Below are 26223 nucleotides of genomic sequence, written 5' to 3' on the forward strand. Positions count from 1 at the left end.
TCGTGGTGGAATGAGACATCCAGCTCTCAGGTAGCGCGAGATATCGTCACTGTAACCACAGGAAGGCGCGTTGTTGGGCAAGTCTCGCGAGGTTACAATTCTTAACGGTGTAGTATGGCCGGCAGGAGGTTACACCGAGCAGAGTGTGTTTGATGAAATCTACAATAATGCGCCATCAGACAAAAACCTGCTCACCTGTGCCATCACTAATACACTTTTATTTCTTTTGAAAAACACACAGGCTGTGTTTCACATATTCTTACTTGTGTTTTTTTTCACATATTTTTCTTTCTTAACTTCCTGTTTTTTTTTTTGCCTCTACTGTCTTATTTTTGTCCATGTTTATTGTATGCACCAATATACCAAGACAAACTCCTTCTATTGAGAAAACTTACCTGGCAATACATCTGATTCTAAATAGGAAGGGGTTTGGCATAAATGGACTGAAAGCGTATTTATTATTATTATTATTAGACTTTATTGTCCCCAGGGGGGGAAATTCTTTTTCACAGCACTGATTCTTTAACTTCATAGCCGTAACAGAAAAGGTCGGCAATAAAGTCAAATTTCTCTAAAAACTTCTCTCACCATCCGTGAGAGCTCATGTCCTATTTACCGTAACTTGGATAGAGTTAAAGTGCTTCCTGAGTTCAGTCCAGAGAGGTTCCAACAATGGATGAGACCTTGAGAATTTGGCTACATGGGTGTGAAAATCCCCCAGTAAAAAGTGAAAATTTATACAAGCACAAGGAGGATGACGAGCAACCTCCATAAGGGCCACGCAACCTGGAGAAAGAGTATTTCAAATCCACACAAGACACTTAACAACACCATAAACACAGCACTGGAGCTGAGCCTCCTGAAGCTCAAAGACGCAGCTCAGAGAGGCCTATGCACTATACATACAAAAAATCTTTTACACTTTGCCTTCTGTTCAAAATGGATCACGTGACCACTAATCATAAGGTTTGAAAGGTCAAGCATAAGCTCGACTAAAGCCTTCCCCCGTCCTCCCCCTATCTCTTCCACTCACAACCCCCACCTCTCTTTCTTTTCTCTAACAGCATGCCTTCTGTTCTGCATACAGTGCAGGCTGTGGGGCCTGCTGTAGTCATTTATCCCCTGCTTTATACCAGTACTAGGAGAGTGAGGGTTGAGGAGACCATATGTTGCCTGGGATAAGGCACACCAGAAGTAATTTGCCACTGGGAGAAAGGTGAACTGGTGAGAGATTTCTGTCATCCACGACTCCTCAGGTAAAGTTAATTGTACACGCTTTTTTTTTTTTTTTTACCAAAACCAGAGCCATTGTTTGTACTGCATGTTTGTTCCTCTTTGGAAGGTTTGGCAGGAACATGTGCACCTATGTGTCAACTTGATTAGTCATTATTCATTTGACACCATACGTCATTTACTGACGTAAGGTGTATTTCTCGATTGGAAGAGCAAGCACCAAGGTGGACCTACCTACTCCAAAAATGTTGCTCAACTAGATACAAAACTGTGAGTACACGTGAGGTGGGGAGTGATTACATAAACCTGTAACCAGACTGTAATTACACTAAATATGTATTTATGAGCGTTTGCTTTCAGTGGCTCTTCTCTCCTGTTCTAAGGTACATTTGAACTCTTTAGGCTTTTGGTTAGGTGCCTTTCACTGGACTTTTTTCTGTGCAGTCCACAAAATGTACTTATTGAGGTTAGTAGGAGGACTTGTGGCCCCATCTGGTGGACTAAATAATCCTTCACAGATAAAACAGAGTCAGAGCAGCCATTCTACGCTTTACTGTTCATCCAGTAACGGAAGAAGTTATTAGAAGTATTAATACCACAATGTAAAAATACTCTATTTCAAATGCAATTTTTAAAAAATGTCATCATCAGTCTTTACTTATAGTCCAAAAAGTGCTCATCATGGTTGACGCATTAATGTGTACAATATTTTACTACAGCTGAGTAGCCTCTGACTTTCTTTCTGGGAATCAATAGTCTTAACCTTTAATAATGCATCAGGTTTTTGATTATATTTTGTATTTTTAACCCAATTTGAAAAATAACTAGCATTTATATATTAATAGTCATAAAATAAATGTCCATGTGCATGATGGTATGCTGTAAATGGAGGTAATAATGATTGCAGAAAAAAACTAAACTAGAAATCCACGTTGTTATTGAAAGCTTAAGAACGAACCGTCTCTGAATATGTAGCTTTCACAGCTCTGCTCAATTCTTCTGTAAAAACATGAATATAGTTCTCAAAATGTCACACAACATGGCCAAAAGTATGTGGACACTGCTGTCTACAACTCCATGTGTACTTTGGGGTGTGATCCTGTTTCTCCTGGTTTGGGCCTCATCGTTTCAATGAAGTTTCAATGTGTAATGCTACAACATACGGTATTTCAATTTAGTGTCAACTGACCGTGGTTTTGGAATACAATGTCCCACAACGACATGTTTGAGTGTCCTTAACTTTTGGCCATGGCATATAAATGTAAACGCACAACTACACGATGTGAAGTTAAAACTGCTGAGAGAACGTCATCTCTGAATAAAACTTCAGCTTCACTGAATTCAAGTAGAGAAAAACTTTATTCAGACAAAAACATAAAAAAATCGGATTACACACACGCACGCACGCACGCACACACACACACACACACGTCCATTAATTCGCCACTCTCTTCCGAGGCTGAAGGTATCCCATGATGCATTGTGCAATATCACCAGCCAAACATGTACTCCATCGCCTTGGAAACAAAACTGTCGTCCTTCCTGGGTGTCTGTCTGTCTGCTACCACCTAAAGTAGGACACACATGTATTTCTTTAGGTCAACCAAATGCACAGTTCAGATGAGTTGATTTTCCAGAGTAGACCATAAGCGAGTCCAGAGGTCAGAGGTTACCTGGTAGTCGCTGCTGGAGCTCCTGTAAGCGGCGCTGAGTGGCCTGATGGCGGAGCGAGGGGTGGAGGGGAGGACGGAGGAGGAGAAGGAGCTGGAGAGCGGAGAAGAGACCGCTACACAGCTGTCCATCACACTCTGTGGCAGACAGAGAAACAACGTTGTTCAGTTCAAGCTTCAAACCACCTGATGCGGAGGACCAATCGGACAGGCAGGTGGGTGCGAACAGGTACTGACCTTGTCTATGCAGGGTTTGACTCCCACCATGATGGCATCACCAAACACTTTTCCGTCTTTAGAGAGAGCTTTCCTGGCCTGAAGTCTGGACTGATACTGGAGGTGCATCCAGTTACCAGGAGATGCCATCTGTCAGTAAATCATCAAAATTCACATGAACACCCCTCAAAAACCTGAGCTGATGGTGTAGCTGCAGGTTTCCGAGCTTCTGGCTCTCCGTTGTCTATAAACCAAAGTTCACTGATCAGGATGCAGGAGAGTACCGATATCTCCTTTTCAAACATTTTCCAAAAGTCCCAAATACAGCTGAAGCAATAAGTCAAAGAATTGACCAATTGCAAATTAATGAGTACCTATTTTGAAAATATAGTAATAATCTGATTTACTTTTCAAAAAGAATAGCAAAATGTCCTATTCCGGCTCCTTAAATGAGAGAATATACTGCTTTTCTCTGCTTATGTATGTCTTTGAGTTTTGCACTGTTGATAGTACAACAAGTAGACATTTAGAGACCTCTGGAAATGTCATCTTGAGCTCTGGTAAACCAAGATAGACAGTCTATAGACCAGAAAAATAATCAATTAATCAAGAAAAAGAAATGTGTTGCAGTCTTATTCCCAAATCTGTAATGCATTCACTGTGATCATTCTCATACAAGTTATGGTGGAGCTGTAAATGGAACTATAAAACATAACTTCTTTGACTTACCTTTTTGTGTCTGCACATATTTTAACTACATTGATCAAGACACTTGATGAGATTGCTTTCTAATGCAAACTGGTAAAACTGGAAACTGGTCCCTAGTTTCCAGTTTTACCGGTTTGATGGGACAGACATCAGGAACCTGCGCCAACAGTGTCATATTCAAATTGTACTACATTAGTAATAAGCAATAAGACAACATGACCAACATATTACTACGTCTGTTTAGGCTATAAAGTGAGCCACTACTGAGTGATTACAGAAGATTAGAAGCTGGCAGAAGAGGTGTGCCAGTGAGCGCAAGTGAGACTTGTGAACACTGCGTGAAAACAGTCAGGGCAAAAGGTGGCAATACATCTACCTCGCATTCCCACCTATGAAAATATCTCGCCTCCACTGTGTCCCTCAGTCCAGTTGGCCTGATTGTGGAGCCTCTACGCGCTCATTCATGGGTTCTCGTTATGTTCCAATCAGGAGAGGCTGAGTCCTGTCTGACACTGAGTGGTATTTGGTGTTAACGTTTTTTTTGTTCAAAGATCAAACCGGTTTTAAAACAGTTCGTGCTTCAGGATTACTGGTGATGTGAACAGAAGTAGACTCGACAGTGCTGAGCTGCTGTGGGTAACATTAATGGGGATCAGAGCCAAGACTTGGCTACCTGCCCTGTGTGCTCACAGACAGCTGACAGACAGCTGACAGACAGTGGTTTGCTCAGCTTCATTCAACCATCTCACCAGTGTGTGTGGATCTGCATTTCCTCTATTTTCCTCACAGCCAAAAGTTACCCAAGTATCACAAAGTTCCTCTAGTGTGTTTTAACTCCAGTTGCTAAAAGTGTGTCGATAATAAAAGTGTAACACCAGTCCGGACAGGACTTACTGTGTGTGTGTGTGTGTGTGTGTCTCACCGTATGTTTGAGGATGTTTCCATACTGAGCGAACTGCAGCAGGATGTAGGAGGCCGATGCCGGAGGGAAACTAACATAACACAAAAACAGAGTTCATGTGTCTGTATCCACAGTGTATTAGGCAGAGCAGCAGCAGTTATTTAGCAGCATAAATACCCAAACACAGTGACCCAGGTCTGGTCCAGCTGATCCTCAGAGGACAGAGTCTCTCCCTGACTGTAGAAGGGATCCACCTGCGCTGGAGACAGGCATACCTGCTGCACACCTGAGGACAGAGACAGATAGACAGGCAGAGGGAAAGAGAGAGACAGACGGGTGAATACAGGCAGGGTTCTGGATTCATGTTCCGCCTTCATTTCTCTACCGCGTTTACAAATGAGACGTTTTGGACGTACATCATTGAACAGGCAGACAGAGCTTCAGATATGTGACACTCGAAGAAGCATCACTGCTGTGTACCGTCTCGCCATGCGAGTGTAGTTATAGTGAGACAACAATGGAATAAGTGTGGCGAGTGTAGCAGTAGGAGGTTGGCAGATTTGAGCAGAGAGAGTGAGAGAGAGACCAGCTCCCACCCAGACGACCAGCTCTTCAGAGCCTGGGGGGTCCTTCAGGACCTGTCAACTGCTGCTCCCTCGCTCTGTTCTGTCAAACCAGCCGGCACATAAGCAGCAAAGAGCGCATGTCAGATATTCTAGAAACACACCTAAACTAAAGTTCTTACATTATTAACTGACTGAAAGTACCCGACACCTCTTCAGTGGTAGTTAACTTGGTAAAGTAACTCACCACCTAAAGCAAGGTTATTATAGTGAACTGAAACTAAAGTAAAAACTAAAACTAGGTGTGAAAAACATTTTACTTAACTGAAATAAAAATTAAACTTTAGAAATAAACAAAAGCTAATTGAGACAATATTGTGTACTAACAAAACATCAGTCAAAAATGGCATTAGCTCACGCTCAAGTGAAAAAGAACTGGAAGAATACTACCGTGTGAAATATTACTGCATGTGACGTTGTAGCATTACGAGTTATATTCACTGGAACTAAGGGGCAGGGCTGAACCAGGAAGAGAGAGCCCCAGGCCAAAAGTAGACAGAAGTATGGGGACATGGGCCACCAAGAGTGCAGCACCAGTAGTAGTGAAAGTATCAGGGTGTACCTGTTCCTGGAGTCGAGGCCCCACGAGCAGACAGAGGAGACTGCATAACTGGAAATGACTGAATAGAGACGGAAAGAGAAAATTAACAAATGTTATGGCTTCTCTTGACTTCATCTTTCCACTGAGATGGAATTTTTAGTACTTGAGTTAGTGTTTTCATCTTATATACACTACTCACAGAAAGTTAGGGATATTCAGCTTTCAGGTGAAATTTCAGGATGAACCTAAAATGCATTCTAACCTTTCCAGGTGAACTTAATGTGACCTTCTCTAAACCTTTGAATGCACATGTCCAACTGTTCAGTGTCTCAGTACTTTCTGCACCAGCTGCTGTTCTCTAACAAGAAGCTTAACAGCAACATTCACAACAGGTTTGATCCATGAATCCACCAATACATTTCCTGCTTCAGTTAGAATTGGTATTTAAACAGTCCTCCTCATCCTGCTGTTCACATTCTGACATCATGAGACCAAGACGACACCTAACAGTTGATCAGCAGCACCTCAACACTGGAGGCTTCAAACAGGAAGTCCTCAGACGGAGGTGTTCACTGAGCTTAGAGGGTCACAGAGTGTCATCAGGAGGTTGGAACAGTGATACAGAGACTGGAAGAGTCACAGAAAGGAGAGGAGTGGAAGTCCTTTGGCCACATCCCAATTTATTGAGACACTGAACATGTTTTGTTGTGGTATACCTACCACTGTTGGTAGATTTTCTTTCAATAAATTGTTTAAGATGAATAAAATTACCATTGCATGCTTCTACTTAAATGCCCTACTTTCATGATATAATATCACTGTAGCATTCACTTTTTACATTTTCCATATATTTCACCTGAAAGTCGAATATCCCTAACTTTTTGTGAGTAGTGTATGTGACCTGCATGAAAATCATCGATGTGTAGTGGAAGCGACTGATAATTGGCTGTGGAATTATTGACATATTAACATTACTGTATATGTTAGACAGCTCATATGTGATCACATACATTTTACAAGACAAACTCAATTGTAGATCTCTTAATTCCTGTCACTTTCTATGACAACATTTTGGTTACCTTTGTCTGAGATAAGTTAAAGCACGAGTGGAGGACAAAGTAGAATCAAACTCACTAGTTACAGCATCACTGTTTGTGTTGACTTGACGCTCAAACTTACCTTCAGCTGGTGCAACAGACAGCTGAGGGATGAACTACAAAGCAAGTTCAACATATCCAGACTTTCTTTGTCTGAGCTGCCTTCACAAACCCTAAACTCTCATCCAGAGATGACAGGTATTACAAAGGTGTTTATCACCGGTTTGTGTAAACTCAGGCTTTCTGCTTCAGGCTCTGTGCACCTCTGACTCTTCTTCTACACAAAATCACTGAATGTTTTTTCAGTAAAGACTGGGGGAAAAAAAAGGAGCAATTGATCATGTGCCCCCCTTCTTCAGTCAGGTATATAAGAATATAAAAACTGTTGCACATAAAGCGAGACAGGAACGCTGCAGAATAAGTGAAACCTGATCCACAGAGGCCTGTAGCTGCTGAATCTTATACAGTATAACGTCTCCCCTCAGCTGAGAATCTACAGCGCTCATAAAAACACTGTTGGGGGAAAAGAGGACGGTGCTTTTCATAGCCAATTGAAGCCAAAACTGGTTCAGACAGCCTAAGTTGCCATGGTGATCTAGCCAGGTTAAATCAGAGCCAATGTCGTGACACCGACATCCCTGGCTTTAGGGTCAACATACCTTGCTGACCCCTTCAAGTGTCCATCAGTGCCTGTGTACTAACCTGCCTGTGGGTGTTGAGGGGTGTTGTCACAGTAACCATGTCGTCATGGATACTGCGAACAGGCGGGGCTCCACTCTTGTCCTTGGGAGTGGGGACAACGGGCTGTGGGGCAGAGCTCCCTCCTCCACCTCCCAGTACTAAGAGTGCAGGACAGGACACACTAATGAATCTACAGCATAAACACCAATCAGCTGATGTGCAGACGGGCGTCTACCTGCTGACCTCGGGGCATACCTGTGCTCTCCACAAGGGGCGAGGACAGGCTGAAGGGGCGCGGCTGGGGGGTGGCTGGAGCTGGCAGGTCACCCATCAGGAAGCCGGGCAGAAACTGAGCTCCAGACGCCGGTTTGGGTGAGGTGGGAGAGCCCAGCGTCATTGGTTCAGTTCCCACTGAGAGACAGGGACAAATAGACTGTTATTATTCATATATTCAGTGTTACCATATTGCTCATTATTAGTCACATTCCTACGGTCAGTACTATAGTTGCTGTTAGTTTTGTCTGTCTGTCTGTCTGTCTGTCTGTCCAACCTCCACCCAACACGGACCTGGTAGAGATAACGCGGTTATGAATTGGCACCATATAAATAAAGATTGACTGACTGATTAAAGAGAGAGTGGTCACCAGCAGGGCTGACTGGTCCCATTCATCTAATGTAAACTGCAGCTGCACAGACTTAAATATTTCCTAAGCCACAACTTCATTTGAACCAGAGGAGGCATACTGTGCCTGTTTGCTCATTTCGTACAACAAAAGTAATAATACACTTTAAATGTTCCATTTACCTTGCACAGATTGAGCAAAGCACTGAGTCAGTTCTGACTACCATCTTCACTGGATCAGAAAACAGTCACTTGGCAAAAGTTGGCATCATTGTGCACATGTGTCCATCAGGATGGACACATGTGCACAATGATCTTTATCTTTAAAGAAAGATAAAGATGTGAATCCTCCCGGGACAGGCACGGTGCTGTTCTCACACTCACACATGCAGCACGTGACAATCGGTGTGTTAATAAAAGCTGTGCTGTGTCCGGGCCGGACTGCCGAAATCAATCCGCTTCGGCTCTACTTACTGCGCAGAAAATGTAACCACAACGCAAAGACAGTCACGTGTGTGCTGGCATTATTCTGTGTGAACGCGGCTAGCATTTTAACTCGGTTATAACTTGGTTAGGACCCGTTAATAACTTGTTTCACCTTAGACAAAGAACCAAAACACGAAGATAAACACCACGGTTCGCGGCTAACGTCGAGCTAACAGGCTGTCAGAGCAGACCGGTGAATGCTAAATACACGAATAACAACAGAACATTACAGCAACAGATAAAGATTTAATAAAAGCCAAGTTACCTTGTAACTCCATCTCTGTTTCGGAACTTTCTGACCGCGATTTTCAAAAGTAGGAAGTGACGCCGGGCAAAGGGCTGGCGAGCGAGCTACCGTGGCTAGCAAAGCTAACTGATTTCTCAATATAGCTCACTGCTACTGAAACGTTTACTTGAGTGGATCTTAACGATATCTTAAGGTATACGGTTAGCTGAGATTACGTGGTTTATAATCAGGTATTTCTGCCCCCTGCAGCTTGATTCTGTTCAAGGCTGCCGCTCGTGCGAGCTCACTCCAAGCTAAAATCATTACAGCTAATAGGACCACTTCCGGCACACGTAGACAACGTCATTATAAAGCTGTGTTCAGGGAGCTGTATTTTACGGTTTATTACAGACTTTTTTTTTTTTACAGACTTAAAAAAAATGCTCTGATAACGATGAACTGAGACTTAAGGTTAAAGTTAAAGGCCTAAATTACTAAAAGCACTGTGACTAGGTGCAATAGAACTCCATTATGAAAGGATATTTAAATACAATGAAGAGTTGAGATGCCAAAAAATAAAAAAAAGTGAAGTAGTAAGAGACAGGTATAGAATTACAAGAATAACAGTTACAGTACAGTGCAAGAATGAATCATTTCTTTGATGAAAAGTAAGGCAGAGTTGCAAAACAGAAAGCTGGTTTAAAAGAGCTGAGAACTGAAGCAGACATGCAGTTTTTCTTGGAGATTGTTGAAGATAAAAACTGAACACTGCCTCTTCACGTTTAGTTTTGACTCTGGGGACAGAAATCAAACCTGCCTCAGGCAATCTGAGAAGTCTGAGCAGTTCATTGCAAAACAGAAAGTCAGATTATGTAACTGTCTGGTCTCCAAAAACAATCATTTCAGTTTTGTATTTAATTGAAGAAAATTCTGGCAAATCCAATCATTCATTTGTTCAATTAAAGGACAGGTTCATCTTTTTCAATGCTCTTTTAAAACAACCCCCCATGCCTATATGTACAACGAAGGAGTTTTTGACTGTTGTAATAATTCCTATTTTCCATGCTGACCATGAATAAATTCATTCTTTTCAATGTGAGAAAAGTAGACAAATCTACAGTTATAATTTCATGCAATGTCTGAATAAAGTATGAACAGGAGTTACGGAACAAAAAACGCTTGAATGTACATACGAACATGTGATTATTGTTTCAGGATACCTAAAGAAGTATGAACCTACCCTTTAATTTTAATTGACCTGTTTAGCCCTACTCTACCACTTTAAACATTTTACCACACATCATCATTATGATGCTATCCAAGGCTTCATTTATGTTCTGTGAATATCCAGTTTTAAATTATTCACTGGCCACAATTTTTGGAACAGTTAAAGAATAGTTCAAAAACTATTTGGGTGGATGAAGTTGTTCTTTAAGTAATGGAAACAGGCCCTGACATGAAGTGAATCTGTTCATTAATTTTATTTAATTTTTTATTTAATTTTAATTTTATTTCTATTTGTTTATTTATCTATTTTGTCTGTAGGTTTATTCTGTTTGTTTGTCTTTATTATTGCACTGTATAATGTATATCTGATGTACATTTGCATCATATGCAACAATATTTATGTATGCAATATGTTTTGTACTCCCCTTTTTTTTTTTTTTGGTTTTACATCATCGATCTTGTCTCAGATAATGTTCTATGTTACGGGAAAAAAATCAAAATAAAAAGTTCCAAAAAAAAAAAAAAAGAATAGTTCAACATTTCCTGAAAAGATCGGGGAAACTTTAATATTAAACAAGACATTATGATATAAATAGTCATATGAACAAATTAAGTAAAATGTAAAATTTAAAAATCAAAAACATATCGCCTGTTAAAAAAAGCTCAGCGCCTAATCATTATCATGAAATGTAACAAATTAGGCTTTAAATCTGAATAATAAAATGCCATTTCATCATAATATATTCACATCCATGTTTTCTGTCTGTAAACGTGCGTCCCTGAAAGCACCAACGTTTTGCGTCATCGGAAAGCTGCCTGGCGTCAAGTTACCGGCAAGCGTAACTCTTCTGTTGTCAAAATAAAACCACAAAGCTGTACTAAACTGGCCGTGACAACAATGATCCCTCTGGGACAATAAAGCTAAATCTAAATCTAAGCCAACCGAACAAAGGAAGAGTGATGACATAGCTTGTCTGATTAAATTATTGTCAAGGTTAAGATATATTCGTCTAATACCCCGACGCCTGGGCTATCCACGCGGCTTTATTGTGAAAAGTCTTGAGCAGAAGGGAAGTGTGTAAGCTTGGGGCGCTTGATGCCGGTCTGAGCCGGACTCGGATGCGGATCTTGAGACTTTCTGTAAGTTGAGACACGTCTGAGCTGACGGAGCCGCGGCCTGATTCAGAATCAAACTTACGGTAAAGGTTCGCTTTTGCATGATGTCGCGGTGTAGCTAACAGGCTAATTAGTTAGCAAGTTGTAATAGTAGGTGCTGACTGGAGACACGCAGCCAACTAGCTAGCTTAGCTCAGTTTAGCGTATTTTAGCAGTTCTGCTTGACTAAGAGAGATACAAAACCCAAGAGAACTGTAAATACCCACCGAGGAACACCGTGACTTTGTGTAAGACAGCGTTTTGTATTTATTAAAATGGTTTTACTTGCTTTCTAAAACGTGTTATCCGCTTCATCAATCATATTTTACTGTTGGTTACCTTCAGTACAGTCTAATTAGATACACACAAGGGTCTTCTCTGAAAGCTGTGATGTGTGTTTGTGCTATACTGCTCAGTGTTCCTTCATTGGTTATGAACAGGGATGTTCTTTAACCCCTGTTTAACCTGCTCTTTGCTGTTCAATAGAAAATGAGCCTTTTATTTTGAAAAAATGTTGCTAGTGGCTGCCAATGTACATACATACAACTTCATTAAGATTTTGGGGAGGGATAATTAAAACATCCAAGAGGGTCCCAGCTCCTCAAATTAGTCCAGAGGACTGCAGCTGACCAAGGTTAGATTTAGATTCAGATTCTTTCAGGTCCATCATAATATGATATTTACAAGCTGCATGCACATTGAAAGTGTTACTGAAAGGCTGCACTCATTCCTCCTGTTCATACTGACCCTGATGTTCTCTCCTCATAATGCAGCCACGCTCTTAGAGATTGCAGATGAAATCTACAGTATTGTGTACAGTACATTGTGGCAGTCTGAGTCAGCCAAATCAAATAGGATACACGTTTTCTTTGTGTCGCTATCACCAAGGCAACACTATATGGGGAATATTATATGGACGGCCACGGTGACACACAAACACACCGAAGGCCCAGTAGGATATAAAGACATAAAGTTGGGGGGGGATGGTGGGACCCAGCTGGCCGCTGAGCAGACGGTCCTCCAGCCGCTCCCATGCTCTAAGGCGATCCGCCCCAGCCACTGATGCAGGTGCTGCATTCAGACACACAGAAAACGAAGCACAACACAGAGCAAATAACAGAGTTGTGACGTAATGCACCATGTCATGCTGAGTAATGATGCTTCTACTCCTTATCTTTGCTTTAAAAAGAAGTTGTTCACACGCATGAATGGAGGCTGTTAATGGCTACAAAGTCTAGTTCAGCATCTTTATCACACAGCGGTAGACCTGGTGGCAGTGAGCTGCTCATCTGCACTACAAAACATAATGTGTGTGTGTGTGTGTGTGTGTGTGTGTGTGTGTGTGTGTGTGTGTGTGTGTGTGTGTGTTCCAGCTGCTGGCGCTCTGGTAGTTGCTGGTCATTGTGGTTGTACTGGGAGGAACGGTGATGGGGCACAGGGCTGTCCTCGGGGTCGAGCAGCCTCGTCCTGTCCAGGTTATGCTGCTGCCGCTGTTCCTTGTTGTCCTGTTGGTGGTGGTCTGGGCGGAGAGCCAAGACTACTACAGCCTGCTGGGAGTCAACAGGGAGGCCACCACCAGAGAGATACGACAGGCCTTCAAGAAACTGGCACTGACCATCCACCCCGACAAAAACCCTGTGAGTTACTCAGAGAAACCACAAAACATGAACTTGAACACAACCCCTGGTGTACCCCTGAAACACCTACATATCCCGATTAAACTTTGAACTACCCAAAAACCCTGACCACACTCCTGTCCAGTATAAGCAAAACCCTGATGAACGTTTTGTGCTTTAGGGCGACCCCTCAGCCCACGAGAAGTTCCTGCAGGTGAATCGAGCCTACGAGGTTCTGAAGGACGCAGACCTCAGGAAGAAATACGATAAGTATGGAGAAAAGGGACTGGACGACCAACAGCAGGGGGGCCGCTACGAGAGCTGGAACTACTACCGGTATGACTTTGGTGAGTCTCCGTCGTAACCATGTACACCTGTTGTATTGAAACCGTGACAGGACATTAGAATACTGAAAACCACAAACTTGCAGTTTTAAAGTGTTAATTTTAAAATCTGTCTTTGTGTCTCAGGTATCTATGATGATGATTTGGAGATCATCACATTGGACAGTGGAGACTTTGGTAAGAGTGCCTACTTTCAACGTGGTCTTTATTTTCACACCTCCACACTAACTTTTCTTGCCATGTTTTATCTGCAGCCAGTGATTTCAGTTTCTGATTGTATCTAAACCTGTATCTTTCCGTCACTGACATTTCTTAAAGCCGAGGATGAAGAGGATCAAACCCTGATCTCAGTGCTCTGGTGAAGGCAAAGTAAAACATCCTGTTGTATTAATGTGTAAGCAGGTTGTCTTATGGTGTCATTATTGTGTTGACATTACACAGTGCAGTCAACAGTTACTTTAAAACAGAGTGTGTCCTCCGTCTTGCAATCACACCACCTTGGTTCCATTATTATCAGGCGAGTCGGGAACATCAACGAGGTCGACATCTTATCATTACCTCTCTTGCTCACTTAGTAATGCCAAGTGTGAAGGACTTTGAGGTTCAGGTCTCAGGTCAGCTAACCATGTCAACACACACATGAAACTTTCCTTCATATCCACAATTTTCTCTCACAGCAACTTCAGTAGTGTCTCGTTATTCAAGCCTGCCTTCTTTCTCACATGTACACCCCTTAACAAAGAGCAGAACAGTCGTACAACTTCACCCAGACTTCACCTTTATCTCTACTCGGGTATAATGGATTTGCTTCTCTTTGGTGCCAGTGGGACCATCACCAAGGTTTTTGTGGCTGTGAGATGACAGCAAAGGCACTAAAGCATGAGTACATTTTGTGAAATAGCAGACTTGACAGGTAGACCGGTAATCAGAAAGTGACTGGAGGGTGCGTGTTGGGTTTGTGTTTCAGAGGCAGCAGTGAACTCTGGAGAAATCTGGTTCATCAACTTCTATTTCCCACGATGCTCTCACTGTCACCAGCTGGCCCCGACGGTAATGCACTAAAATACATAATTAACACACACACACACACACAACCTAAACACTGAACCATGTATGCAAATGTTTACTGCTCACTTTAGCCATTTCTGATTCTTCAATTCCACTTTAAGCTCTTTTTTCCTTCAATTCTCACTTTTTATTCCAGTTTTGTGTTTTTAGATATAATTTTTTTTGTCTTTCCGTGTGTCTCTCTAACTGACCTGTCTGTCTGTGTCGTAGTGGAGGGAGTTTGCCAAGGAGATGGATGGAGTCATCAGGATTGGAGCGGTGAACTGTGGAGACAACAACCACCTGTGCAGGAGGAAAGGCATCACCAGCTACCCCAGTCTGTACATATACAGAGCAGGACAGGTTGGTTCACTGCCTATTAATCGTTTCCTTGCAGCTGGAACATGTTCTAATTTTAACCCAGCAGGGTTTCTTTTTTTGCCACTTGTTTTCATTTCCATTTGAAACGATCCAAATCTTCTTTCTGTGTTTACACTGAAAACAACTGGAATGTTTACATGAATAAAATTCTGCAGACTCTTCCAGCTTGGTTAAGAGGTAAAGTCAGTTTTGTACACAAATCCAATTCCGACAGAGTATATTTTACTGTAAGCTAAGGTTGAACCTGTTAATGTATAATCTCATTAGGTAAGCTAGCTAGTTGGTTCTATAGTTTATTTTGGTGTGTCTCCTATTGGAGGTAAAAGACATCCGTTCCATCACATAATCTGATTTGAATTTTACTGGACTAGTGATGAAACTTTGAGTTTTACTGACTTAACAAAATCTAGAACACGACCTCCATGTCTCAGCATGTTAAAATGTAGCTGTTGTAGTAGTTATCTATTTTGATCCTTTTGAATTTCCCAACAAGGAAAGTAGGTTAGCATCAGAGCAGTCAGGTTTAGTTAACATTTTGTTTGTTTTTTCCGTAGAGACCCGAGAAGTTTATTGGGGAGCGTTCCAAAGATAACCTGGTCAGCTTCTCCATGCAGTTCATCACAACAACCGTCACGCAGCTCTGGCAAGGTAACAACTCTGTTATTCATCATCTTCGGTTTCTGTCTCCTCTTGTTCCAGACTTGTGACTGAGACTGCTGTTCAGTCTTATTATCTGGCTCATATGTGTCTTTATTAATTGATGCTGCTCATGTGGGGATTCTTGAATCCTTAATGTTGAATTCCTGAATTGTTGGGTCTCTCTCTTAATTAAAGAGTTTGGTCTAGACCTGCTCTTTATGGAAAGCATCTTGAGTTAACGCTGTTATGAATTGGCGCTATATAAATAAAGACTGATTGATTGATTGATTGCTGGGCAGCATGGTGGTGCGGTGGTTAGCACTGTTGCCTCACAGCAAGAAGGTTCCAGGTTTGCATCCCGGTTTGAACTTGGGGTCTTCCTGTGTGGAGTTTGCATGTTCTCCCCATGCTAGTGTGGGTTCTCTCCGGGTACTCCGGCTTCCTCCCACAATCCAAAGACATGCACATTAGGTTAAGTGGTGACTCTAAATTGCCTGTGTGTGAGTGTGAGTGTTTGTCTGTCTCTATATGTTGGCTGGCGACCAGTCCAGGGTGTAACCCACCTCTCGCCCGAAGTCAGCTGGGATTGGCTCCAGCTCCCCCGCAACCCTAATAACAATAATAATAATAATAATAGCTTGCATTTATATAGCGCCTTTCAAAAAACCCAAGGACGCTTTACAGACAAGACAAAACAACGAAGAAAAAACAACAAGATAAAACAACACAAAACAAAAAAAACAACAGATTAGCTGCCAAAGGCCTGAGTGAACAAATGTTGAGCTGACTTGAATGAGTCCAAGGATGAAGCATGGTGGATTAGCGTTGGGAGAGAATTCCAGAGGGTGGGGGCAGCCACACTGAATGATCTATCCCCAAAAGTCCGCCTCCTAGTGCGGAGAGGAGACTTGAGTCAGAAGACCTCAGGTTCCGTGAAGGCGTATGCTGGTGGAGGTGGTCCGTTAGGTATTGTGGGGCAAGGTTGTGGAGTGCTTTGTAGGCCAGCAAAAGGAGTTTATAGGTGATGCGGAACTTAACTGGAAGCCGATGTAGGAGCATGAGGGTGGGGGTGATGTGCTGCCAAGGCTTGGTGCAGGTAAGAACCCTGGCAGCTGAATTCTGCTCATACTGGAGCCTGTCCAGGGCTTTGTTGGGGACCCCAAACAGGACTCCATTACAATAATCCAGCCGGGATGTAATGAAGGCATGGATTAGGGTCTCAGCCACAGAATCAGAGAGAGAAGGACGGAGTCTGGAGATGTTTTTGAGGTGGTAAAAGGCAGATTAAGTGACAGATTTGATGTGTGACTCAAAGGATAGGGTGGAGTCCAGGATGACGCCCAGGTTGCGTGCTTCGGGGGACGGAGAGATGGAGCAGTCATCCACATGGAGGAGAAGATCTCCAACCTTCTAGAGCAGCGCCCTGGGAGCCACGACCAAGAGCTCCGTTTTTTTGCTGTTGAGTTTGAGGAGGTTAGAGGTCATCCAAGTTTTTATTTCACAGAGGCAGTTGACGAGGGACTGTGGAGGGAGCTGAGTGGGTGGTGAGGTGTTGAGGTACAGCTGAGTGTCATCAGCATAGCAGTGGAACTGGAGACCATGGCGGCGGATTATCTGGCCAAGGGGGAGCATGTAAATGATGAAGAGGAGGGGACCAAGGACGGAGCCTTGTGGCACCCCATGGTTAACTGGGGCAGGGTGGGAAGTGGATCCATCAATGGTAATAAACTGTTTCCGGAACCCTGACAGATAAGCGGTGTAGATGGATGGATGATTGATTGATTAGGGCCTGAGCTCCATCAGTGCGAGGATCTGCTTGAAATGCAGAGAATTATTATTATTATTTGCTAAAATTCCACTTTTGAGGGCCTAAACATGCTCAAACGCTTTGCGGATGCATCAGGCGTGGTAAAAATGTACGTGTTTTATGGGTCTTTGAAATGGACGTGGCAAAATGGTTCCACAGCGCCCCCAAAATTCAAGCCAACTGTTCACAAACTGTTGTAACTCGACTCTACAAGGTCCTATCTTTACCAAGTTTACTAAGTTTGATGACAGTCCGGGTCAGAAGATATCTACAGGCCAGTTTTGAACTGTAGTCTTTGCGCCACCTAGTGGTGACAAGAAGTGTCGGGTTATGTATTTTGATGTACACCCCCCATCAGGTTCATCACAACCACCTCAAATATGGTCCAAAAAGTCCCAAGATGTTGCTGATGCTAATTCGTGAAGCTTTGGAGGTTTTTTTTTTTTTAACACTGTTGCCACGCCGATGCATTGTTTTTCTAGGTAACGTGTTCAAAGAGATAGAGAGTGCGTTCTCATCAGGGCTCGGCTGGCTGATCACCTTCTGCTCCGACACTGGAGGTAACACACACACACAGAGTCACACATGCATGTTCAGAGGTTATGTGGCACAAATCTGTACCAGATGCATCACACCTGTATTTAGAAACATCCACATTGATATTCCACCATTGTTCTGAATATGACAATATTTTGGATTCATTTTCCGATGAAGACGTGGAATATGTTGGTATTATTCAGGATTTCTTTGAAAAAGTATACAGCAAATTGACTCTATGCGTCTCATCTGGCGTGTATGTAGTAATGATACAAGCGTCTTGCTCTTTCTTTCTCTCTCGGTCAGATTGCCTGGAGCCAAGAACAAGACAGAAATTGGCTGGGATGTTGGTGAGAACACTAATAATATTTTCGCAGGGTTTCCCACAGCGGTGCCTCTGCTTATGTGAGAAGAAATGAATACAGAAATAAAAGCTTGACTGTCACAGTGGAACAAGATGCTATTTCACAGAGCAAATGGCTACAGTTTCATCTAGAACAGTGCTTCCCAACTTTTTGGGCTTGGAACAAGAAGCAATTTTGGAGAGGCACCTCACCAGTCCATATAGTTACTGACATATTTGTTGTGACCGTAGTAAATCATGCAGATAAGTTGGACACACAAATCAGATTTGACCAATTGCAATTAACAGTATGGGCAGTCTGTCTTTAAGATCTGAGTGGAGAAACAAACCTGACTGGCCTGAAACTAGCTCACCTAATGGAGTGTACTTGCTGCAATTAAAAGCTAAAATGTCTGCTGTGAAAGAGGTCTACTGACTGATGAAACATTTTAGGTTTTGGGTGAGATATTGACTAGCTCAACTTCTATTTTAACCATTTTTGATTAATTGTTTGATCTATAAAACATTAGAAAACAATGAAAAATCCCAAACCACCCAAATATTCAATTTGTTATGATGCAAACCAACTAAGGCAGGACGTCTTCACATTTCAGAACCTGGAACGAAATTGAAAAAGGACCTTCACAATTAGTTGATCTCAAACCATGCACCAATTAGTTTTCTGTTGCTGGGTTTATCGATTAACTGACTAATCATCTGTCTTCATATAATCGAATGATTAAACTTGCAATTGCATTTGGACAGCAACAATCTATGTCGACTGCTCACCTAAAGCACACCAGTTGAAAAGTTGAGAACTTGTATTGATGCATCTGGTGATACTGTATTCAGGGTGGAAACAGTACATGAAGGAATATTTGAGAATCCTTTTTGCTATTTTCATATTATCATATATCCCTTAATTAGTAACATCATGGAATGTTAAACACCAAACACTGTTGGAGGGTACCGTGCATTCGTTGTAATAAATTCTGCTGATCCTACTGGTTAATTAATGAATGTGTGTGTGTGTGTGTGTGTTATGAAGGATGGTCTGGTTAAAGTGGGATGGATGGACTGCATGTCAGAGGAACAGCTCTGTGAAAGTTTCCAGGTAAGGCTACTACAAAACTAATTCTATTACTGTAAGATACTTACATGTTACATGAATAGAAAAAAAATAGATCATTGGTCCTGTGTTGGTGAGTAGACTTCCAATACAAAGCAGCTAAATATAGTAGCTGCTGCTGCTCTGAACTGTTTTTAGATCTATTTTCAGCAGTAACAGTAGTTGCTGTAGTTTCAGTTTCAGTGGATATTGTTTGTTACAATACTAGTCTCTAACCCTTTTCTGAATTTCAGGTGATCACTGGAGCGACTGCTTTGTTCCCACCTGGAAGTGCTCTAGATCAAAAAGACAGTGTACTGGTAGGACACAGGGCACATTACCGGCTGTATGTGAACAGTGGAGCGCTGTCTGTAATAACACTGTGTGTAGTACCGCAGCACTGACTCAATGTGTATGTTTTCCAGTGGCTGAAAACTCTGGACAGTAAAGAGATTTATAATCAGGTCATCAACCACCTGCCTGATCTGGAACTGCTGACCAGTGACAGCTTCAAGGTACAACACATTTTTCAGGTGTTGTAAAGGGAAACTTTGCTGATTTTCAGCTGGATCTGTATCATTACAATGTCGGTAGTGCAAGCTAATGTTGAACCATGTTTAACTGTCCTCTGTGTCGCCTGCACTGAGGCGTCATCTGGTGGACATTTGCCCGCTCTAGGGCTGTCGTTTGATTGAATAGCTGACTTAACAGCAAAATGATTGCTGTTATTTTACTGTTCAGTCAGTTATTCAATCGATCAACAGCCCTAGAGTCGGCAAACGTCCACCAGATGAAACATTCTGCATCACCCAGTGGACACCGTCAGCAGGGAGTGCCACGTAGCCTGCTTGTAGGCGACACAGAGGAAACTACCAACGTTGTGGTTGTAACAAGTGTAACATTTGAACAAAGCTGGTTGGAAACTGTCCCTTTAATGACATAAAACTTGTGGTCTCCAGAGGAAGTTGGCCAATCATCGCTGGTTGGTGAGTTTTTCATTTGGAGACAGAAGCCCCGCCTCCAACGAGTACAAGAAGCTACAAGCTTTCGTCCGAAATGACCACATACAGGTACCTGTCTGTCTGTCTGTCTGTCTGTCTGTCTGTCTGTCTGTCTGTCTGTCTGTCTGTCTGCCCACCTGCCCGCCCATCCAACTGACTGACTGTCTGTCTTTCCAGGTTGGCAGAGTTGACTGTGTAGCAAACTCAGATTTGTGTCAGTCTCTCTACATCCACAAACCCTGCATCGCCGTCTTCAAAGGACTGGGAATCCACGACTTTGAGATTCACCACGGTCAGTACTACTGACTGTACTTCACTATGCTTTTCTCTTCCTGTGTTCCACTGAATACTGTAAACATCACCACCCTCTGGATGGCCACGCTGGTCTGTAGCTCCGTCACTTTGGTCCTGATTGATTGCCACGAAATTTGACGTTCATCTCTCCCCCATGATGAATTGTAGTAGCTTTGTTGATCCCTTAGTTTTTCCTTTGGTAACAGGTTGAACACTCTGTCCAATACTTTGGTTTATGATCAGATTAGATTAGATTAGATTGACTTTATTGTCCACATCAGTGGAAATTAGTATAAAAGCAGTCAAATGAAATAACAAGTGTTCCTTGATGCAGTCGTTCTGTGTTGAGTGCCTTTATGGGATAGGGAGTGAATAAATATCTGTTAACTAATGACATTCCCATCAAATGTAGCAAATGTTAGCATGCTAACACACTAAACAAAGATCATGAACATGGTCAACATTATGTTGCCGCTGTGAGCATGATGCCATTGGTGCTCCGGTCAAAGCACCACTGTATCCGCTAACCAGCCACTGGCTTGACTGTAGACTCTAGATCTAGTCTAGATCTAGACTCTAGATCTAGTCACTGTTCTAATCTGTTGTCACCTCGGTTCTCTTTTTTAACAAACCGTATGGCCTGCCCGTTTTTTAAATTTGTTAGTTTGTCAGCCGAATCGATCGGATTAATTGACCAATCGTTTGGTTAAAAATAATGAATTAGCAATTGCCAATTAATTTTCTATTGATTCATGATTCAATCCAGTTGCTAAATTTCTGTTTCTGTGTGTCTGTCCTGTGTGTAGGTAAAGACGTGCTGTATAACATCGTGGGCTTTGCGCGGGACAGCGTTCGCGCTCATGTGACGACTCTGAGACCCGACAACTTTCCTTCAGACAGAAAGGAGCCCTGGCTTGTTGACTTCTTTGCTCCGGTTTGTAACTGACTACTTTAGTCAGAAGACTGATGCACACACACACACACACACACACACACACACACACACACACACACACACACACACACACACACACACACACACACACACACACACACACACACACACACACACACACACACACACACACACACACACACACACACACACACACACACACACACTGTTTTTTTTGTTGACTTGTAACACATGGCCAGTCCCTGATGTCTCATTTAGCACATCCTCCTGATCACGCCTTTACTGGTAATGTGGACTCAACCTCAGAGAGTTTCATACTTCACGGTTTGCTACTTGTCACGCTAGCCTGCCCGACTGCCTGTTTACTTTCAGGGCTGTTGCTGGTGTCACACCTTCAACGCAAACAGAAAAGAGATAGAGAGGCAGGCAGGAGTGAACCACATTGTTTCACATCAGTATAACGGCAGCAGGATAAAACACCGTCCAGTCAGAGTACATCGATGAATCTACATGCTTAATAATAAAAGTAGAGTATCAGGCTCGTGAGAGGCAAGAGAGAAACTTTGAATTTGTGTGTGAGACGGAAGTTGTTAATCAAGTTTCCATCCAGCTTTAGTGCAAATTAATTCAGGCGCCGGTTGGTTCCATTAAACCGTTTCAGAAGAAGAGGACCCAACAAGAAGACGCCATGAAAGATGAGCTCCAGTCAGTGCTGAAACGATAGAAAACATGATGGGAATCAGGCAGTATTCATGTATTAATGTGAGGAAAGTCACAGCCTCCACATCGCTCCACACAGAGCTCTTCACTTCTAGTCACATGCTGTGGACACCAGCACTAAGTCTGTTTCCCAGTCAGTCAGTCAGTCATCAACCAATCAATCAGTCAATCAATATTCATTCATTTATCTTTTGTCTGCACAAAATCAAATCACTTGTTCATTTTTTTGGTCAGGATTTAGATACATTGTACACTAACCCCACTAACAAAGAAAATGCACATAAAGCAGGTGAATGGAAGAGGCACTCTCTGTCCTGCTGCTTTAGCTGAATTCAGCCTCCAAATAACTCAGTTTGTGCCCTGAAATTCAACAGTTTGAGGGTTCAGCCTCATGCAAACGTCCTCTGTCGAACTGAAGTCACAACCAGTGAAGCTTGTCCTGCTTCCCTCTGGTTTGGTTCTTCTCTACTCCAACTCCAATATGTAAAACTGCTTTAAACAAATTTGAGGAGAAGCTGAGTCAGTTACCTCCTTTTTTAATCATATAACTATAAGCAGCTACCAGGACTTGAACAAAAAGATATTTGTGGAAACCCATCGCTCATGGAGCCATGTTGCTCAATCGGTCAATCAATCAATCTTTATTTATATAGCGCCAAAACAGTGTTATCTCAAGACTCTTTCCATAAAGAGCAGGTCTAGACCAAACTCTTTAATTAGAGAGAGACCCAACAATTCAGGAATTCAACATGAAGGATTCAAGAATCCCCACATGAGCAGCATCAGATATTAGATTCAGGAGGCTGCTGTGCTCTGGTGTAGCAGCTAGAGAGAAGAACCATGTAATCAGAGCTGAGTTTGTAAATGACATGCACAGTGCTGAACGTGGCTGCGAGCTTCAGGCTTCAGGAGGGCCGACAGCTTACTGGCCTGCAACAAAGACTGCTCTTTAGGTGTGAATTTAATAAATGTTTGACTTGTGTGTGCAGTGGTGTCCCCCATGTCGAGCCTTACTGCCTGAACTCAGGAAAGCTTCTATCCAGTTGGCTGGACAGATGAAGTTTGGTACTCTGGACTGCACCATCCACCATAGCCTCTGCTCTGTGGTAAGCACGTACGACGTATGTGGACTGTACCATTAATTACGAACTCACTACAGACACTTATCATGATCATTTATGTCTCTCTCTCTGTTTCTCAGTATAATATTCAGGCTTATCCCACCACAGTGATCTTTAACGGTTCCTCTGTTCATGAATATGAAGGACAACATTCAGCTGACGGCATCCTGGAGTTCATAGAGGTGATACTACATATCAATTATATACTAAGACCATGTTTTACTCACTGTTTCTAACTGGGTGCGATACGTTTAATGCAGAAATGTGCAGACTTACTGGGCGACAGAACTTGAACACAGGTCATCGAACAGAAAACGTCTGCACAACGCTGCCACCTTCCCAAAAATGCTTTCAACTGAAAAGGGCATCACCGCCTATTGAAGAACCGCTTTGGCTGAAAGAGATTCTTTCTGTCTCTGCAGGATCTGGTCAATCCGTCCGTGGTGGTCCTGGATCCTCCCAGCTTCACAGAGAGAGTCAAAGGTAAAGCTGGTTCTGACAGCAACAGATAAACCCGGTGCTGACTGCCAGACTGTAACTCCACCTATGACCTCAATAAGTTCCAACATTTTTACCGCGGCCTCTAAAGATTCGCTCAGTCAAAACTTCAGAAAGAGCCTGTAGGAAGGGTGGATTAACTAAGACTGGTATAAGTTAGTTCCTGTCCTGGCTGCTGTTACTAACTAGTCTTCTCTGTTCCGTTTCCTCCTGCTGTGTTGTGTAGGTCGAGCTGAAGGGCAGGTCTGGGCGGTGGATTTCTACGCTCCGTGGTGCGGTCCCTGTCAGGCTCTGATGCCGGAGTGGAGACGCATGGCCAGGGTACGGCACACTACACACATCACATACACAGTGTAAATACTCCATACTGTGACTGAAATAGGCAGTTAAACTTCAGGTTATGTTTGTGCTTTGACAAGCTAACTGTCTACGCGGCAGCCACGGACTAAACAAAGCAGAATCTGCACACTGCTTCGGCGGACCTACGCTGATTCGGCCTCCGTCAGAACCCAACCTGGCTCAGAATCAGCAGCTGAAAACACAGACTAGACGCACACACACTGTCTCTGTGTGCAGCTTTTGTCTCTTATAATATGTGCAAAACTCACCATTCCAGTATTTTGATTGATTTGATTTAGTTTGGTGCTTTAAACCTGTTTGATGTGAAAATATGTTTCATTTCCACAGTGTGTTGATGTTACATTATAGGATATTGTAATTTATCAGATTTTAAGATGTTTTTTTTACCTCTAGTTTGATGGATAATGGTTGAGAATGTCTTCAGCCACGCATGTTTCAGTAACCATTATTTCCAGACTGTAAGAAGAAATGTATCTACAGCACACAGTTAAATACAGAATTGAAATGGCCTTCGTACACTTTCTTGACGTACAGACAGTCATGATGTCCTAAGTCTGTAAACGCAGGACCCCAAGCAGATCTGGTACCTACACCAGCACAGAGGAAGTGACTGACCATTGCACAACCGAACTGCCATTCAGATGGTATTCTTTCTACTTGATCAGTAAATAACACAACCGGATGTTTTAATCTGCCTCTATCACAGTGCTGAGATAAGGGTTCGGCAATCTAGACAAAGAACACATTTTCCTGCGGTGACCTAAAAAACTAAAACTCCTAAACTGAGCAGTGCTGAAAGTTATTATAAACTGACCCGGTTGTCTTTGCCACAGCGGTGCAATGATACCACATGGAAATGCAGTGACCAAGATAAGTTGGAGTTGAAAGAACTATGTAAAGGAGACAGTTTCTAAAAGCACAACATTGTCGATGCAGTGATTTGTTTGTTGGCCATACCAAACAACCCTCTCAGCAAATGCAGCACATGGGGTCTGACCTCAGCAGCATTCAGTCATGTACAGGAGCAACACAGTTTTAGGACCTGACAGAAGGTTTATGTAGTTCAATCAATCAATCAATCTTTATTTATATAGCGCCAATTCACAACAGCGTTATCTCCAGACTCTTTCCATAAAGAGCAGGTCTAGACCAAACTCTTTAATTAGAGAGAGACCAACGATTCAGGAATTCAACATTAAGGATTCAAGAATCCCCACATGAGCAGCATCAGATATTATATTAGGAAACAGTGGAGGAAGAACTCCCCTTTAACAGGAAGAAACCTGGAACAGAACCAGGTACAATGTGGGCGGCTTCTGTAGGGGTCCGTGTTGGGAGGAGGGTGGACAGAAAGAGAGGAGTGTGACTAACAGATTAGCAGTATGATATATATATATATATATATCTATATAGTAGTTAGCAGGCGATCAGTATTGCACAAAGTGTAACTTGTCTGTGTGTCTTTTTCTTTCTGTCACCATCCAGCTGCTCTCAGGTCAGATCCTGGTCGGTTCAGTTGACTGTCAGCACTTTCAGTCGTTCTGTCAGAGTCAGAACGTGAGGGCGTACCCTGAAATCCGCCTGTACACCGGCAACTCCCAGCACCCGGGCCGCTACACGTATGTACCAAATGTTAAAATACTGGTTCTGTGTGTAGAGAAACGATCATGTAGTGTACACACTGTGACATAAACCACAGAATTACACTTAGAAAGATAAAGTAAAGTTTTCAGTTTGACCTCAGTCCTTCTGTCCACACGTACAGTTGGACTCAGGTCTGTTTCCATCACATCCATAAACATTTGTTTGTGAATGTTACAATCATCGGTCACATTTAGTTTTCAGTCAGCCTATTGATCCTGTCCCTCTGTCTCCTCAGGAGTTATAATGGGTGGCACAGAGACGCCCATTCTCTGAGAGCATGGGCACTGGGGTGAGACACTAACTGCCTTTCTTGTATTTTCTCTGTCTCTCTGGCATCAAAAGGATCAATGATTAGATCAATGTGGAGCCCTATAGATGTGGAATGGCTTAATGTCTGTGTGTGTGTGTGTGTGTGTGTGTGCAGCTCTTTACCCAGAGCGTCCGTGGACCTGACTCCAGAG

At 42.7% G+C, this 26223-nt stretch overlaps 2 protein-coding genes across 4 annotated transcripts in view; one reads left to right on the forward strand and one right to left on the reverse strand.

Annotated features, from left to right (window-relative positions):
- Nucleotides 1-2573: 2573 nt before the first annotated feature.
- On the reverse strand, nucleotides 2574-9291 carry nup35 (nucleoporin 35). 2 transcript variants are annotated; one of them, XM_070838268.1, is made up of 9 exons: nucleotides 9044-9291; nucleotides 7926-8081; nucleotides 7692-7828; nucleotides 5914-5971; nucleotides 4906-5014; nucleotides 4750-4819; nucleotides 3141-3269; nucleotides 2907-3041; nucleotides 2574-2801 (listed from the first exon to the last, which is right to left on the reverse strand). In XM_070838268.1, exons 1-9 carry the CDS (start codon nucleotides 9054-9056, stop codon nucleotides 2724-2726), a joined length of 885 nt encoding a protein of 294 aa, XP_070694369.1. In that variant the 5' UTR covers nucleotides 9057-9291; the 3' UTR covers nucleotides 2574-2723. The 2 variants fall into 2 exon arrangements, with proteins under 2 accessions (XP_070694369.1, XP_070694368.1); XM_070838267.1 differs by having other exon boundaries at nucleotides 7914-8081.
- A 2094-nt stretch (nucleotides 9292-11385) lies between these two features.
- Nucleotides 11386-26223, forward strand: part of dnajc10 (DnaJ (Hsp40) homolog, subfamily C, member 10) — a 16718-nt gene continuing 1880 nt past the window's right edge. Inside the window, exons 1-22 of one of the 2 annotated variants that reach the window (XM_070838657.1) lie at nucleotides 11386-11430; nucleotides 12760-13023; nucleotides 13184-13349; nucleotides 13473-13523; nucleotides 14314-14396; nucleotides 14625-14756; nucleotides 15329-15422; nucleotides 17703-17780; nucleotides 18064-18107; nucleotides 19149-19214; nucleotides 19463-19528; nucleotides 19634-19723; nucleotides 20168-20278; nucleotides 20387-20501; nucleotides 21310-21437; nucleotides 23129-23245; nucleotides 23341-23442; nucleotides 23683-23743; nucleotides 23985-24079; nucleotides 25604-25737; nucleotides 25998-26051; nucleotides 26187-26223. The exon at nucleotides 26187-26223 is cut by the window's right edge and continues 111 nt beyond it. In XM_070838657.1, the coding sequence (XP_070694758.1) occupies nucleotides 12814-13023; nucleotides 13184-13349; nucleotides 13473-13523; nucleotides 14314-14396; nucleotides 14625-14756; nucleotides 15329-15422; nucleotides 17703-17780; nucleotides 18064-18107; nucleotides 19149-19214; nucleotides 19463-19528; nucleotides 19634-19723; nucleotides 20168-20278; nucleotides 20387-20501; nucleotides 21310-21437; nucleotides 23129-23245; nucleotides 23341-23442; nucleotides 23683-23743; nucleotides 23985-24079; nucleotides 25604-25737; nucleotides 25998-26051; nucleotides 26187-26223 (2034 nt within the window). In that variant the 5' untranslated portion in view covers nucleotides 11386-11430; nucleotides 12760-12813. Of the gene's footprint in view, nucleotides 11431-11519; nucleotides 11635-12759; nucleotides 13024-13183; nucleotides 13350-13472; nucleotides 13524-14313; nucleotides 14397-14624; nucleotides 14757-15328; nucleotides 15423-17702; nucleotides 17781-18063; nucleotides 18108-19148; nucleotides 19215-19462; nucleotides 19529-19633; nucleotides 19724-20167; nucleotides 20279-20386; nucleotides 20502-21309; nucleotides 21438-23128; nucleotides 23246-23340; nucleotides 23443-23682; nucleotides 23744-23984; nucleotides 24080-25603; nucleotides 25738-25997; nucleotides 26052-26186 lie in introns of those variants that run through there. The other variant, XM_070838656.1, reaches the window with a different exon arrangement.

This window comes from Pempheris klunzingeri, chromosome 10, assembly GCF_042242105.1.
Source record: "Pempheris klunzingeri isolate RE-2024b chromosome 10, fPemKlu1.hap1, whole genome shotgun sequence".
Taxonomy (NCBI): Eukaryota; Metazoa; Chordata; class Actinopteri; order Acropomatiformes; family Pempheridae; genus Pempheris; species Pempheris klunzingeri.

What these genes read in the sequence shown, in the direction of transcription:
- nup35 (XM_070838267.1), bottom strand. An exon ending in GGCCTCGACTCCAGGAACAG is followed by an intron (nt 5,015 to 5,913) that starts GTACACCCTGAT and finishes CTCTGTCCTCAG; the next exon opens with GTGTGCAGCAGGTATGCCTG. An exon ending in GAAACATCCTCAAACATACG is followed by an intron (nt 3,270 to 4,749) that starts GTGAGACACACA and finishes ATTTACTGACAG; the next exon opens with ATGGCATCTCCTGGTAACTG.